Source organism: Pygocentrus nattereri, chromosome 5 (genome assembly GCF_015220715.1).
Source record: "Pygocentrus nattereri isolate fPygNat1 chromosome 5, fPygNat1.pri, whole genome shotgun sequence".
Taxonomy (NCBI): Eukaryota; Metazoa; Chordata; class Actinopteri; order Characiformes; family Serrasalmidae; genus Pygocentrus; species Pygocentrus nattereri.
Window position 1 is genome coordinate 24,083,187 of NC_051215.1, and position 16,045 is coordinate 24,099,231.

Here is a 16,045-nt window from a genome sequence, read left to right on the forward strand (position 1 = left end):
ACTAACACTCAACCACTAACACTCAACCACTATCAACCACTAAAAAATCAACCACTAACACTCAACCACTAAAAAATCAACCACTAACACTCAACTACTAACAATCAACCATTAACAATCAAGCACCCTGAACCACTAACAGTCAACTACTAACACTCAACCATTAACAATCAACCACCCTGAACCACTAACAGTCAACTACTAACACTCAACCATTAACAATCAACCACCCTGAACCACTAACAGTCAACTACTAACACTCAACCATTAACAATCAACCACCCTGAACCACTAACAGTCAACTACTAACAATCAACCACTAACACTCAACCACTATCAACCACTAAAAAAATCAACCACTAACAATCAACCACTAACAATTAACCACTATCAACTACTATCTCAACTACTAACAATCAACCACTAACTCAAAAAAAATCAATTTGAGCTTCCATAATCAGCAAATCAATATTCGCTAACCATTAAAGCTCAGACAAAATCTCGCAGCCTAAATATATTTAACAACCTATATTTCTACCTCCTCAACTGGCTCCAAACGTGATCCACATTTCCTAAAATCAAACATTGTTGCATTTGTTTTATTAAGGTTCAGGACGAGGTGGAAGGTGGATTATTATTATAATATTTTTATTATGAATTACAATAAAATCTGTGACCTCCCGCCTGTACTTATTTTTATCCTCCATGTAAGAAGTGATGAAACTAACTGGGTCATCCTCATAAACATGACATGATCCAAATGTACAAACAAACTGAATATTTAAAAAATAAACCCGAATTTTAAACTTTTTGACTAACATTTTCCAATTTAGGAGACAAAATTCTCATCACCGCAACACAAAAAGGCAAGCTAAATCTGTAAAACAATGTTTCCTTTCATAAACCATTTCTTGAAACCTCGATTTTTTGTCTCATTACTGCAACACACTGACATCCAATGAGGTTCTTCTCTTTACTTGTGCAACATTTTGTTGTTTTGGTTCACCTCTGAATTTATAAGAAAAACCTTAAATTACGGAATTCAACAGTTAAAAATGACAAATGTTTTTTCAAATGAAAACATACAAAATTAATAATTGTTCATTAGAAACACTAAAGCGGATGGATTCTGGTAATGAGGATTAGGGCAAAAACATTCCTAAACCTTTTAAAGTTGAAAAATAAAACATTTAACATGCCGTTGCACCTTTCAGAGATCCAACTGATCTACTGTGTTATATAAATATTGTTTAACTTCCATGATGATGACAGTCACATATTTACACACATGGTTTATGGCGGGTTCGTGAGAAAGACCCAACTAATGAGGTATCATCAGTATTTGATTATTAAATTTGAGCCATTTACACAGCACTGTTTTACCTCAGAACGTTCAAGGATGGAAGACTTTTCCTGGACAGTGTCCAGAGAGTCGTGGGAAACGGACCCTCCCGAGCATGTATTGGCCCTCCTCCTCTTCCTGTGCAGTTGGCTGTCACATATAATCCTGGACAGTCCCTTCATATTATCCAGCTGATGATCTGTACTGCTCCTGCGGGAACCATCTCCCCTCAACGTACGGAGTGTGTGCTCCACTGCCCCAAAACTCACCGCCCTCCGCAGCTGCCTCCGGAGCAGTTTCTTCTCCAGGAGCCCGTCCTTCGGAGCAATACATCTAGAGCTTTTGGTGACCCGGCGAAGGTGCTGCTCAGTGGTAGGCCTCCATTTGTCTCTGTCCAACAGCCGAATGCCTGATCTTCTGCCTGATCTGAGCACGGGAACTTCTCCAACGTAAACCCCATGGCTGATACCGCTTTGGCTGGGCCTTGAAGCTTCAGCCTGGTCTGAGTTCAAAGTACCTGCCTCACTCTGGTCTGTAGTGTTAGAGAGCGTCTCACTCTGGTAGCTCTCTCCTCCCTTGCTCCTCAGGGACTCATCGGGGTGGAATTCTCCCGACTTCCTCTTCTTTCTCCTCTGGAAGTAACGTCTGCCCCGGAGCTCTTTGGGCACAGGGCTAAGGGGAGCTTTGGTGGGATCGACGTAGCACTCCTCCTTATGGCCTCGCACACATCCGCAAACATTGCCCATGACTTTCAAGCGCACATGCTGCTCCTTGTAAGACTCAGCAAACTCAAAAGCGTCTTCTTTCAAAAGCAAACAACACAAAATCCAACAAGGCCAAGGGTTCCTTTACGCTGGCAAGACACAGCCATGTTCTTTTTCTTGTTCATATTTGTAGTTACAGACAGGACAGCCTTAGCGGTCAACCCAAAAGCCGTCCTGGCTCCCGGTCTAAGCTTCTCTTTCCCAGTTCCAGGAGCGCTCTGGTGACATGTTCCAAAGTTCCTTCGTGTTCCCAGTCCCTCACGTCAGCCTCTAAAGTCCCCGTTGACCTTTGAAACTGCTCCCTTTGCCCTACTAATCCAAAACAAACACCATAAAGGCAGCGCGGCCCAGAGCACAGCCGTTGCAGCAGAGCACTGACTCCCTCTGTCTCCACGGAGACAGCTCAGCGCTCCTCACATGAAGTATAAACATGGATTTCTACAGGGTCCTGCTGTTGGTTCCCCAGGCTGACTGGTTCGTGAGCGGTCAGAGCCTGGGAGAGAGAGGCGGGCAGGGGAAAGCGTAAGGCGAGAAGAGAGGTTCACGCTCCATCTGCGGCCTCACAGTTTCTGATTGCAGCACATCACAGGGTGAAGCACTGCTCAGCAAGCTGAGCTACTCAGACATCCTGTACGGCTCTGAAAGGACCACAGCCTATCGCGTGGGCTTTAAAAATAACAGGGCAGCGTGGCTGGCTCAACAACCACGCCATGGGCCGAGGTGCCCCCAGACAGAGGTCTCTGGTTTTGTTTTTTAATCCGGACACAGACTGCTGCAGGGTTTAAGTCCACTTTGAGCAAATAGGGCTGAACACAGAACTGACTTTAAACCTAACTAATAGGGAGCCGCTTTGTCCCTTTAATGTCTGCAGATCTTGTGCTCATGTTTGTGGAACAGCAAAAGTTATTACAAACTACTAAAAGTTATTACTAAAAGCTACTAAAAGTTATTACAAACTAAACTATTAAAAACTAAACATTTCATGTTCGGATTTTAAAGGCGTCCACTAATCAGACCACCTTCCAATAGTGAAAATAAATACATGACACAACCAAACTAAAAATAAATTGTCATGTGGCTTTAATGCAGTCGATGACATTTTAATCGGACTTGACTCCGCACTGCAGTCTATGACACTGGGACAAAACACCTTTCAACCGTGTTCCTCCTTCTCTGACCAATCTTCAGAACTCAAACTGTTGTATGAGTTTTAAGTCATCAAATATAAACTACCTGTGCATTGGCAATTGCAGAAAAAAAGTTGTTAAAACTGTTTCAATTCAAAAATTCATCAAAATGTGGTACTGGGCCAGGGTGCTAAAACTTTTGCACAGAACTGTACACAAACCTTTTATATTTTGGGTATAACACAGCATGATCCAATAAACAGGAACTTCTGGAAGCTAAGCAGCAGAGAGTAGCTTGTTTTTCCATAGTTTTTTTTATTTTGGTAAACACTGAAAATGGGTCCAATAGAACTGAACACCACACAGGGGTTTAAAAGTACATGAGAAGCCATCACACCACTGATACTACATGGTCAAACACAGACTGTAGTGTGCAAGTGAATGTCCACAGTGTTTCCCCCTCACTTATTTATTTATTTAAACTAGCATTATTAATGTATTCTCTGTGAAATATAAAAGCAGTTTTTGGTGAAAGAGTGAATGGAGGGCTTGTGATTATGTTGTGGGCAGTGCATTTGGTGCAAGGGACCATAGATAGAGTTGCCCACCATTCCAGGCAAGGTGCTCACTGCCCCCTAGTTTGTGTGTGTTCACTAGTGTGTATGTGGCGTTTCACTGCACAGATGGGTTAAATGCGGAGGTGAAATTCCCCTGTCCTGGAACTAATAAGGGTCACTTAACTAGCTTAACTTAAATCGTAATAATGCAGGGTAAAGCACACCATGCTGCATTAGCTGACCAGGTCCTGTGGCTTTTTAAGGGGCTCACATCCTACGCTGTTCTACCTGTAACACTTGTGTGCTTTTATGTACCAAAAACAGGCATAATTCATTTCTACATTTCCAGCCTCTCTTTATCTCTTAGAATCAAACAGCCTGTTTTGATTACTGTACAACATCCGAAGGATCTGACCCTTCCTCACCCGAGAGGCCACCCAGGTGCTAGTGCAGTCTCTTGTTATCTCAAAGCTTGACAACTGCAACTCACTCTTGGCTGGTCTTCCCATGCAGACCATCAAGCCTCTGCAACTCATCCAGAATGCGGCAGCACGACTCGTCTTCAATCTGCCCAAGTTCAGCCATGTCACCCCACCGCTGAGCTCCCTTCACTGGCTTCCTGTAGCTGCGCGCATCAGATTTAAAACCCTAATGCTTGCCTACAAAGCCAAAAATAGACCAGCCCCTACCTACTTGCTGTCTTCAAACGTAGACTGAAGACTCATCTCTTTACACAGCACTTAAATGAGCACTGAATTATAAGCTGCACTTATTTTATTGTACTGCACTGTGTTTTGTAGTTTATTGTATTGTATCTTATTGTTATTGTATTGCATTGAATGGCACAGAGTTCTGCGTTCAACTCAGTTTCTTTTTCTCTTGGTGTCTGCAGTGACATTTTGTTTCTAGCAGTATCTGAGCTCAGGACTCTTTTCTCTAAACTATTGGTAACTAGCAAAGATACTTTCTCTAGATTGACAAAGCACTTCTTGTAAGTCGCTCTGGATAAGAGTGTCTGCTAAATGCTGTGAATGGAAATGATTACTGTGTCTCTCTTAAGCTCTTCTGGTTGGCTGCCCTTTATTGCGCTTAATTCAAGAAGAGATCTATACTTAAATGCTCTCGATAGCATCTGTGTAAAGGGGCAGCGCCAGCTCCGCCAAGGTAGATGCATGTAAACATCCATCCATCCATTTTCTAAGCCGCTTCTCCCTCAAGGTCGGGGGGCGGGGGGGTGCTGGAGCCTATCCCAGCTTGTAAACATGAGTTTACGTAACATTATAAAAACTGTCAAGGCTGATTAGCAGCTCAGTTTCCATCTAGTGACTGTATGGACAGTTCTGAATGAAAGGGTGAAGGGAGGGCTTGTGATTTTGTTGTGGGCGGTGAAGTTGGTGCAAGGAGGAGGGTAGGTTAAAAAAAAAAAAAAGGTGCAGCATTTCACTTATATGACACCTGTCCACTTCAATAAAAACATACATGTATATAAGAAAAGAAAATAAAAAGAAAAGTTCTGAATTTCTCTCCTGTTTTCCTTTTTGTTTGTTTCGAAATGAAATAAATGAGCTCCTGTTGGGTTTAATGGTGTAGTGTGTGGTGTTGGAGGAGAAACAGGCTCTTTTGAATTACTGCTGCCTGAGGAAACGTGAAATTCATACACCACAGCACGCCCTTTATTCAACGAGATCAAGAGATTTCACCAAGTGAAAAGGAGAACGGCACACACGCCCACAAAGGAGCAGAACGTCTCACGTTATTACATCGATTAAAGCTTCAATGACAGATAGACTATCTCTTAAAAACAAACAAAAAAAACTGTAGCCTGAAGAGGTGTCTACCTGCATGAAGTCGAGTGGTTAGTGCTTAATTTCGAGCGTGTTGAGACAGCTGTGCTGTATAGAGAGGCTGAAACAGACACAGCAGCAGGGCAGAATGTAGAGCTGCAGCTGGGCACCACATGGCTGGATTTAAAAGGACTCGGACCTGGATCGTCTGATTTGCCCTCTAGCAGTCAGAGACTGGCAGTAGTATCTTGGGGGGGGTTATTGCTCATGGAGACAGGCAAATGACAGCTAATAACTCACGATAGCCAACACTACATGGAAATATCTTTGACAGAGCATTTCCAATACAGCAGGTAATGTAGTAAATCCACAGAGTGGCGTTATTTTAAAACAAAATAAACAAGCACTTGTGTGGTGAAGATCAGAAGGTCGCCGGTTCGATCCCCTGAGCTGACAGTACATGACTGAAGTTCCCTTGAGCAAGACACCTAACCCCCAACTGCTAATATTATAACTAATAAGGGTCACTTAACTAGCTTAACTTAAATCGTAATAATGCAGGCTAAAGCACACCATGCTGCATTAGCTGACCAGATCCTGTGGCTTATTAAGGAGCTCACGTCCTACACTGTTCGACTTAAGACTTGTGTGCTTTTATGTACCAAAACAGCCATAATTCATTTCTAGAACCTTTCCAACCTCTCTTTATCTCTCAGAATCAAACAGCTTGTTTTGATTACTGTGTCACTCTTTAGCTCTTCTGATTGGCTGCCCTGTATTGTGCTTAATTCAAAAATACTTAAATGCTCTTGATAGCATTCGTGTAAAGGGGCAGCGCCAGCTCCACCAACATGAGCTTACATAACATTCAAGGCTGATTTGCAGCTCAGTTTCCATACCGTTGTTTTTGGAATAAAACCTTTTATCTCCAAGATGTTAACTTGCCAGGAGAAGAAGACAACGTACTTCACTTTTAATGTAAGTCAATGGAACCAGACTTGTGTGTCGTGCTGTCAGTATTTTTGTGTTGTTTCTTTCAGTTCATTCATCATGAAATTTACACACAATTTAAAGGACACTGGGAAAATTTTAAATTATGTCAATAACTGAAAAACTGTAAAAATGTAGATACGAGGTTTTGTTCCAACAGCAGCGATACATGGACCGTATGAACTGGGAATGACTGATATGATGAACTTTAATCATCATACCATACTTTAATCAAGTTTACGCAACAGTGGTGATAGGAACCAGACGTCCATCTCTAAAAGCTCCCCTCGCAGAAAGTTACTACATTAAATGGTTATAAATGGTTGCATTTTATAGTAGCTTAACAGAATAGAGTTCATCAAATAAGATGGACTGTGATAAATGCTTTACAGACTGACTGGAACAAAATCACATTCAACATCTGACACATTGAAAAAGCTGAGCTGAACCTGATATTACCACAGCTTTATGGCTCTACCTGTAACAAAATAAAAGAGGCTAATGTTGCTAATTTTTTTGGCAGAATAAATTGCAGATATTAAAGAAGAACTTATTTTGCAATGTTTGATGCTTTACTGCTTTACTTTTTAACTATTATTGTGCAGAACTGTTATATAAAAGCAGTGCAACACAGGAGATTGTGATGATCTACTGCCCTCGCTGCGGTTTGTACCAGCGAAGGAATCATAGCAGTGATGTTACTCACAGTAACATGTTCCCTCCCTCCTTATTGCTCACCCAACATCTCTGATCTCAGATGCAAGCAAAAAATATATAAATATACTATGGATAAAACTGTGAACATCTCCAAAGGAGCTGGAATCAGTGCAGAACACTCGAAAACAACTCGGCGAGGTGCCGCACATCTGCAGAATCAAGAGACAACAGGCCCACAGCCACCAGCGCTTCATGCCCAGCGGCTTGCGTGAGAGTGACAGCGGCAGGTGCTAGCGCACCACAGCCCACGCTACCTGTCAGCGTGTTTTATGAGCCTCAGCATTAGAGAACATCTTCCTCTGCTACGCCCATCCATGGGGTGTTTCTCTCTTTGGACCTGCCTCAAAACAATGAATTTTCACTCTGTGGACCAGCAGGAAGGCTGGGTGCTCAGTGAGGTTTAGGAGAAGCAGACACTGCAGAGATGTCGAGGCACGCTGTTGGACGAAGTCTGAGGCAGTTAATCAGAGAGAGGAGGAATGATTGGGCTGCTGCGGTCAAGCGGACTGGATCACAAACTGGCTTCTCTCATTAGACAGAGAGAGAGAGAGAGAGAGAGAGAGAGAGAGAGAGAGAGAGACAGACAGAGAATGAGAGAGACAGACAGGCAGAGAAAGAGACCGGGAGAGAAAGAGAGAGAGACAGGCAGATAGAGAGAGAGACAGGCAGAAAGAGAGGAGGAAAGACAGGTTTTTTTTAGACTTAAAGCAGCTTGATTTTCTCCTCTCTCAAAGATGAAAGCTTTAAGGCCCAAGCCATTTCTTATTTTTTACCCCCACCCCTTGTTTTCGATCCCTTGTCACCCTAACCCCTTGGAACTGAGTTACAGGGCAGTGGTTGAGACCTTCCCTCTGAAATGGGACCCTCAAATAAAAAGAACATTTCATTCACTTCATTAACAGCTGCTAGCGCTGCACTGCAGGTGACCCTGCCAGTCTGCAGTGTCAGCAGAGGAGGGTAAAGTTCAGCTCCTCACTGCTGGGCTTTAGTTACATTTAGGGCATCATGTGCCTTCAAAGAGGGGGGCAATTATTTATTATCACCCACCCCTAATTCTTCAGTGATATGAAGCTGAAGTCAGATATTTGCCAGCTCCTTGTTCAAATTTTCCCCATTCCACCTTAAATGGTGCAGCAGTTCTGATGCCTCAGGTGCCAGAATGTAACTGCTTTTACAAGTGCTGTTTATCTGAAGGGGACAGTTTTGGTGTGTTCCAGCTCTTCCAGGTGGTTGTTAAGAGACTAATTTTCTCTGTAGCTTTTATCTGTTATTGAAAGTCCAATTTTGGATTCTCTATACAGGCCTCTAATAGCTTCTTTCTGAAATAATAGTCCACATCTCAAAAGCAAACACGGATTAAGCTACATGCAAAACCAACTGAGCATGAACTGAATACATCAATCACACCACATAGCTGAGTTATTAAAATGCAATCAGATTCCTCGAGATACATGTTAGCACACCACAGTATTTCACTGAAGCCTGACGTGGAATGTTCCTGCAGGCAAGAACGTAAAGGAGATATATTGCAAATTGGGCCTGCCCACATTACCCAACACCCTGTACTTACAGCAGTTATCAGAGGCAGCACAGCAGTATGTACTAACAATTACAGGCCGTTTATGGTTCACCACATTACCACAAAGCCACATATGCAAAGTACACTGAGGGGGGCCTGCTGTACTGAGAGCAGCCTACTGTACCGACAGCGTACACAGATCAGGCATAACATTATGACCATGATTATGATCCTTGTTTCTACACTCATTGTCCATTTTATCAGCTCCACTTATCTTATGCCTGACCGGTGTACAAGAGGAGGCTGCAGAACTAAACTGAGCACCACTGTTTAACACCAATGCAAAGCCTTCAGCATGGAGCAGCAAGCTTACTCTTACTGTACAAGCTTACTCTTACTGTACAAGCTTACTCTTACTGAGTACTGCTGGCTCTTTACTGCTTAGTGGACCATGCATTCATTGTGACCTCTTGTGGTCAGACAATGAACTGCATTATCAAGACTTCATTAGGATCCAGTTTTAAACCGTGTCAAACATTAAAGGGCCTCTGTCCTCCATTTTGCTTGTATTTATTTTTTTTTATTTGCATTTAATGTACCAAAATAATTCATTTACATTACAAACTTTATCCCTTAGAATTAAACACACTGTTTTTGCTACTGTTCCTATTGGGGGCAGTTGTGGGCTGGAGGTTAGGGATCTGGCCCTGTGACCAGAAGGTTGCCGGTTTGATCCCCAGTGCCGACAGTCCATGACTGAGGTGTCCTTGAGCAAGACACCTAACCCCCAACTGCTCCCCGGGCGCCGTGGATTGGGCTGCCCACCGCTCCAGGCAAGTGTGCTCACTGCCCCCTAGTGTGTGTGTTCACTAGTGTGTGTATGTGGTGTTTCACTTCCCGGATGGGTTAAATGCGGAGGTGGAATTTCCCCGTTTGTGGGATCAAAAAAAAAAAAAAAGTATCACATAATACATGTAAATAAACTGTTCTCCGATTGGCTGCCCTATATTGCACAGGACTGAACGACTTTGGGAATTATATATATATATATAAATAATTGCAATATTTCCCATTTTTAAATATAATTATTTTCTGTAAATTAATTTCCAGGTCTGTTTTTTGGCCAAGAAGACCAGAGTATCCACTTTTCTGGCGCTAGGCTTGAATGCTGAGTGCATCAGGCAACCAGTTAGTTGAGATGGCTGTGATGTCACATATACAGAACATTGGCGCTTTGTTTCTTCTAATTGGTGTCAGTGGGTTCTGGGCTTGTGTTATTAGGTTAGATTTCCCCTTTGAAAACTTGTTAAGACAAACTTGGTGATAATGTATTTTATAATTAAAGTAATCCCAGAAGAAACATGCTTTATGGCGTTAGTGTGAAGGGGCGGGGCTAAACTGCTGTAGGCTGAACAGGCAGATGTATGTTAATGGGTTTGTTCTTGTGACATCACAGAAACAGTGAATTCAGGACAGGCACTTTTTGCTGTGTATGTTTCATAAAAGGACAGTGTAGACTGGTGGCTGAACGGCACGGCTTGCAAATTTATCAGTGTTTACACATCACATCTAACTATTTCAAACAAGTGAGAAGAACTTGGTTTTGCATGATACAGGACCTTAAAGCTCAAACAACAAGTCAGGCCTCCAGATCGATAATAAATAGGTCCAAAAACAAATGATCGAACAGCAATATGATAACTAAGCTCTTACTTTTGCACACAAACAATCATCTGCATGCGTTCATAAACATTAGGGAAAGAGCTTCGATCTGCATTTGTATTTCGATGACCAGAGCAAGTCACAGGGCTTTAATGGCTCGAGTTGGGCTCGAAATATGATGCTCCACTTTTGAACGAGAGCAGCGCATAAGCTAATGCGGTCAAACGTGACGTGGCTGCTTATGCAGACAAGCAGCTTCAAGTAATACATGCTTTAGGACCTCATTTCATTCACAAAGCAAAGTCCTATGAAGTTTCACAGAAATCAGATTCTCAAAATTCAAACAGAAGTAACTTTTTTCATCATAAATGTTTTGAAATGACGTTACAGTCACAGAATTCACTCATACTATTATAGATCTCCTTCTGGGTGGCTGTAGTTCAACACCATTTTAAGAGTTAATGTAAACAAAATACTTTTATGTTGATATTTGCTCTTGTACTTTGTGGTGAAAATTAATTTGACACATTCAACAAACCTTTCCAGGTAACCATATTTAATTTGATCAACATATATTCTTATGAATTGAAGTTTGAAAGCTTGTCTGGTTCAAACAACAAAAAACTACTGAATGAACTGCGTTTGCATCGTTTTAATGACTTCTTTTTCTGGATGAAATCAAGTGCGTACTATGAAAATGATATAAATAAAATGTATTTAAATTTGATCTCGTTAATATTTGAATAAAATACATTTTCCAGTGTTTGGCAAGCACATATTCACTAACAGTGGTGATGCACAAGTCGTCAGTAGGTATATTGTAGTGCTGAACAAGCACAGAAAGACGCTCGCGGATCTTAAAAATGACAGTTGGTTTAATGAGAGAACACTTGGGAGAAAGGAGAGTCAGGGCAAATCTAAAATCAGTGGGTTCAGTTCAGTACACTAGTCATGGGTTCAGTACCACTAGTCATGGGTTCAGTACCACTAGTCATGGGTTCAGTAGGGTTCAGTACCACTAGTCGTGGGTTCAGTACCACTAGTCATGGGTTCAGTAGGGTTCAGTACCACTAGTCATGGGTTCAGTACCACTTGTCATGGCTTCAGTAGGGCTCAGTACCACTAGTCATGGGTTCAGTACCACTAGTCATGGGTTCAGTATGGTTCAGTACCACTAGTCATGGGTTCAGTACCACTCGTCATGGCTTCAGTAGGGTTCAGTACCACTAGTCATGGGTTCAGTACCACTTGTCATGGCTTCAGTAGGGTTCAGTACCACTAGTCATGGGTTCAGTACCACTCGTCATGGCTTCAGTAGGGTTCAGTACCACTAGTCTAGCTACCACTAGGAGCTGGGAAGCTGCTCTTCACCGACGCCCGAGGATATGACACATCGCCTCGGCCTTCTCAATGCTAGATCGCTAGCAATCAAAACATTTCTACTGAAGGATTTCTTCACTTCACGTAAATTGGATTTATTTCTCCTCTCGGAAACCTGGCTCCGAGCCGGTGTGTCTGCTCCATTTTCTGAAATGCTACCCCTCGGCTGCTTATTTTTAAGCTCTCCACGGATAACCAGCAGAGCTAGCATCAGTTTTTAAATCCACTCTTAAACGCCGGCAGGTAAAATCAGACTCATTTTGCGGTTTCGAGGTTATGACACGTTGGTTTATCACCCTCCCAAAATAAACAAGGATTTTATGCAAGACTTCACAGACTTTGTTACAGGACTAAGCTTAAATTATGATCACTTTTTAATTGCTGGAGACTTCAATATCCACGTATGGAGTGAGTCCAAACCGCTGACCAAAGACTTCCTAGACCTGATTGAATCTTTTAATCTTACAGTCTGTAAGTGGCTCGACACACGAGAAAGGACACACGCTGGACCTTGTACTCTCTTCTGGCCTGGATACTAATGTTTTAGACATATGTGAAACATATTTCTCTGATCATTATGCGATCTTGTTCAGTACAAAGCTGTCTCAATATCAGACTGAACCATGCGCCCCAGCGCAGCGCATACTGCGTTCTTGTTCTTGGCGGCTATTTGTAAGTCTGAGTTGATTACGCAGGACTACTGTCCCAATTCAAGTCCTGATGAACTGCTCTCTCTTTTTAATTCGACTTGTACACGTATACTGGACTCTATGGCCCCTCTTGCACTGAAACGTGCAAAACCTGCTTTAGAGCCATGGTTAAATGATCATACTCGTGTGTAGACATGCTGAGCGCAAATGGAAAAAATATAGTCTTCAGGAATCATTACAAGTGTTAAAAAACTGCATCAGAGAATAACAAAAGGCTGTTACATCTGCAAAAAGTGACTATTTCTGTAATCTTGTCCTAAATAACAAGTCTTTTTAATACTCTTAATTCTCTTTTAAACCCCTGTGAGTCAAAAAGTGCTGGTTTTAAATTACAGCATAGTACCGAAACTGTTATTTTAAGTTTTCAATAATCTGTTTTTAGCTGTTGACTCAGGGAAATCAGCAGTCCTTATGCTTTTAGATCTGACAGCAGTGTTCGACACAATTGACCACAACATTCTTTTATCACGCAGTGAAGCCTATGTAGGCATCAAAGGAACAGCCCTTCAGTGGTTCCGCTCATATCTGTCAGGCAGAACCTTCTCAGTACACATGGGCCAGTACTCCTCTTCTGTGTCCCCCTTGTACTGTGGGGTCCCACAAGGTTCAATTTTGGCCCCAGTTTTATTCGCCTTATATATGCTTACCTTGGGTTCAATCTTAAATAAGCACAAGGTTTCTTTTCACTGTTTTGCAGATGATATTCAAATATATTTACCAATAACCATTGCTGAAAGCAAATCTTCCCTGAAAACTCTGACCGATTGCCTGAGTGATGTGCAGTCAGGGATGAATGTCAACTTTGACATTAAATAAGAGCAAAACAGAAATAGTGGTATTTGGTAATGATAATCTCCTGCCCAACATAAACACAGATAGTGCCATTGGCCCACTCTCCTCTCATTGCAGCTCCCATGCAAAAAACCTTGGCGTGATCTGTGATTCAAAGTTGATAAACAAGTTAGCTCAGTCGTGAAGACAAGCTATTTTCAGCTGAGACTTCTCGCAAAAATCAAAACATATCTGCCACAAAGAGAGCTTGAGAGAGCTATCCATGCTTTTATTACATCACAGCTGGACTACTGCAACTCTCTCTATATCAGTGTGGATCAAGGCTCTCTCCGGCGCCTGCAGAATGTTCAAAATGCTGCAGCCCGCCTAATGACCTCAACAAGAAAACAAGAGCACATCACCCCTGTATTGGCCTCCCTGCACTGGCTCCCAGTTGCTTTTAGAATTTATTTTAAAATTTTAATGATTGTTTTTAAATGTTAATCTGTTTGGCACCAGCATATTTGACAGAACTGCTGCAGCCTTATTGTCCAACCAGAGCTCTAAGGTCTGCAGATCAGCTTCTCCCAAAACTCGGCTCGTGTCTAGAGGGAACATCCTCTCGGTAGCGGCTGCAAAACTCTGGAACAGTCTGCCTTTAAATGTGCGATCACCAGAGTCTCTAGAACAGTTTAAAGCTGGTCTAAAAACACATTTATTGTCTTTGGCATTTCACCCAAATTCATTCTCCATTTCTTCTTTTATTCTATGTGTAATTTCTATTTTTTTATTGAGTTGTCTTTAATTACTCTTTTTACATTAGTCTGTATTTATTGTGTGATTTTATTGTGTGATTTTATTGCTTAGATTTTATTTATATTATTCTATGTTATTATTGCACTTTGCACAGCACTTTGGCCAACTGACATTTTTAAATGTGCTTTATAAATAAATTTGACATTGACATAGTCATGGGTTCAGTACCAGTACTCATGGGTTCAGTACACTAGTCATGGGTTCAGTACCACTAGTCATGGGTTCAGTACACTAGTCATGGGTTCAGTACCAGTACTCATGGGTTCAGTACACTAGTCCTGGGTTCAGTAGCACTAGTCATGGGTTCAGTAGCACTAGTCATGAAATCAGAAGAGAACCGCTCAGTAAACCAGTAGAGCAGCAATACCTCACAACGAGGAGAACAAACCAGGATCTTTTTAAAGTCTGAAGCAAAAGAAACACAGGTGTGGTGACTGAACGGGGCAGAGGCCTGTGATTGGCGGAAGGGGTGATATCGGGAAAATGGAGTCCTGGAGCATGTTAGGCTAGGGAGGAGAACCCAGAAGCGTGACAAATATCTGCATCGGATGTTTAGATATGGCCAATATTTATAATACTAATATTTTGATGTATTTATTGAATTGAATTAGCTGATGCTGGTTTATTGTACTGAAATATATTCATTTGATTCATTTTCCTGCATTCTTAACTCCACAGATATACAGATGTTATATTACACTCATATAAAAGATGGTTCTTCAAGGATTCTTTAGTAAAGACAACGGTTCTACTGAGAACCATGAACACAAGCTTGACATCATAACAACAGCAACAAAAGAATCATCTACAGCACATTCTCCATCAATTGGAAGAGCCATTTCACTGTGCAAAGAACATTTTAATCATGCAAATAGATCTGAGTGCTCACGGTTCTATACAGAACCACAGTCTTTACCAAAGAACCCTTGAAGAACCATCGTTTTAAAGTGTACTTTGTAATGCTAACCCGGATAGATTTAGTTCCAATTTCTAGATAATAAATATTTATAATTTTCATGTATCAGCATCAGCAGATATGTACATGAAAGTCTAGTATATCTGCACCAGCCCACAATTTTGTGCACCCCTGCTTATCATATTAATTTTGCTGGATATTTTTTATGAATTTAGGTTGGAAACTTGTCTGAGATCAACAACAGAGCACTGTACTGACCAAGGGTTCTTGCCTCAGGTTTTCAGACTTAAGCTACGTTCACATTCCAAGCCTCACTGCTCAAATCCGATTTTCTGCTCAAATCCAATCTCTCCGACACGATGGTTCACACTCGTTTAGGTAAGTGACTCAAATCTGTCGTTAATGTGAACTGACTGGTGTCCTGAACTGACCCTCATGATCACATCCTACTCAGTAATGTCACATGACTGAATCACTGCATCATCAGCACAAACTAACAAACAGAATGAGCTTCACTGAGAAGATCATTAACTCTGATCAGCTCTCAGCTTCATTATTAGAGCCAGACCTTTCCACAGTTTACAGGCTTTATTGTCTGTTCGGCACTGTTGCCATGGTAATGCTGAATGGTGGTGGACAGGTAGTGGAAAAAAGCACATGAATTCTGATCTGAACGTCACATTAAGGTCACATGGCCATGAATCAGATACGTATCAGATCTAGGACCACATATGAAAGTGGCTCCGGTTGGATTTGAAAAGATCAGATGTGTGTCCACACAGCCCAACATCAGATCTGATTAGAGCAAAAAATCAGATTTGTGCCACTTCAACCTGGTAATGTGAACGCAGCCGTAGTAGCGACTGTTACAACTAGCCTCACAGTTACATCTTAGTCCATTACATTTGACCCCACCCATGGGGCTGTAACATCCACTCTCCCACCCATATCAGCACAGCTGGTCACATACAGCAGGCATTTGAAACACTT

At 41.9% G+C, this 16,045-nt stretch overlaps 1 protein-coding gene across 5 annotated transcripts in view; it reads right to left on the reverse strand.

Moving 5' to 3' along the window:
• The window catches only part of dst (dystonin), a 273,589-nt gene that overhangs the window by 155,183 nt on the left and 102,361 nt on the right, over positions 1–16,045 (reverse strand). The window contains exon 1 of one of the 5 annotated variants that reach the window (XM_017694127.2): positions 1,384–2,661. The exons of the other annotated variants lie outside the window; for them this stretch is intronic. Coding sequence (XP_017549616.1) covers positions 1,384–2,088 — 705 coding nt within the window. The 5' untranslated portion in view covers positions 2,089–2,661. Of the gene's footprint in view, positions 1–1,383; positions 2,662–16,045 lie in introns of those variants that run through there. 5 annotated transcript variants of the gene reach the window in all.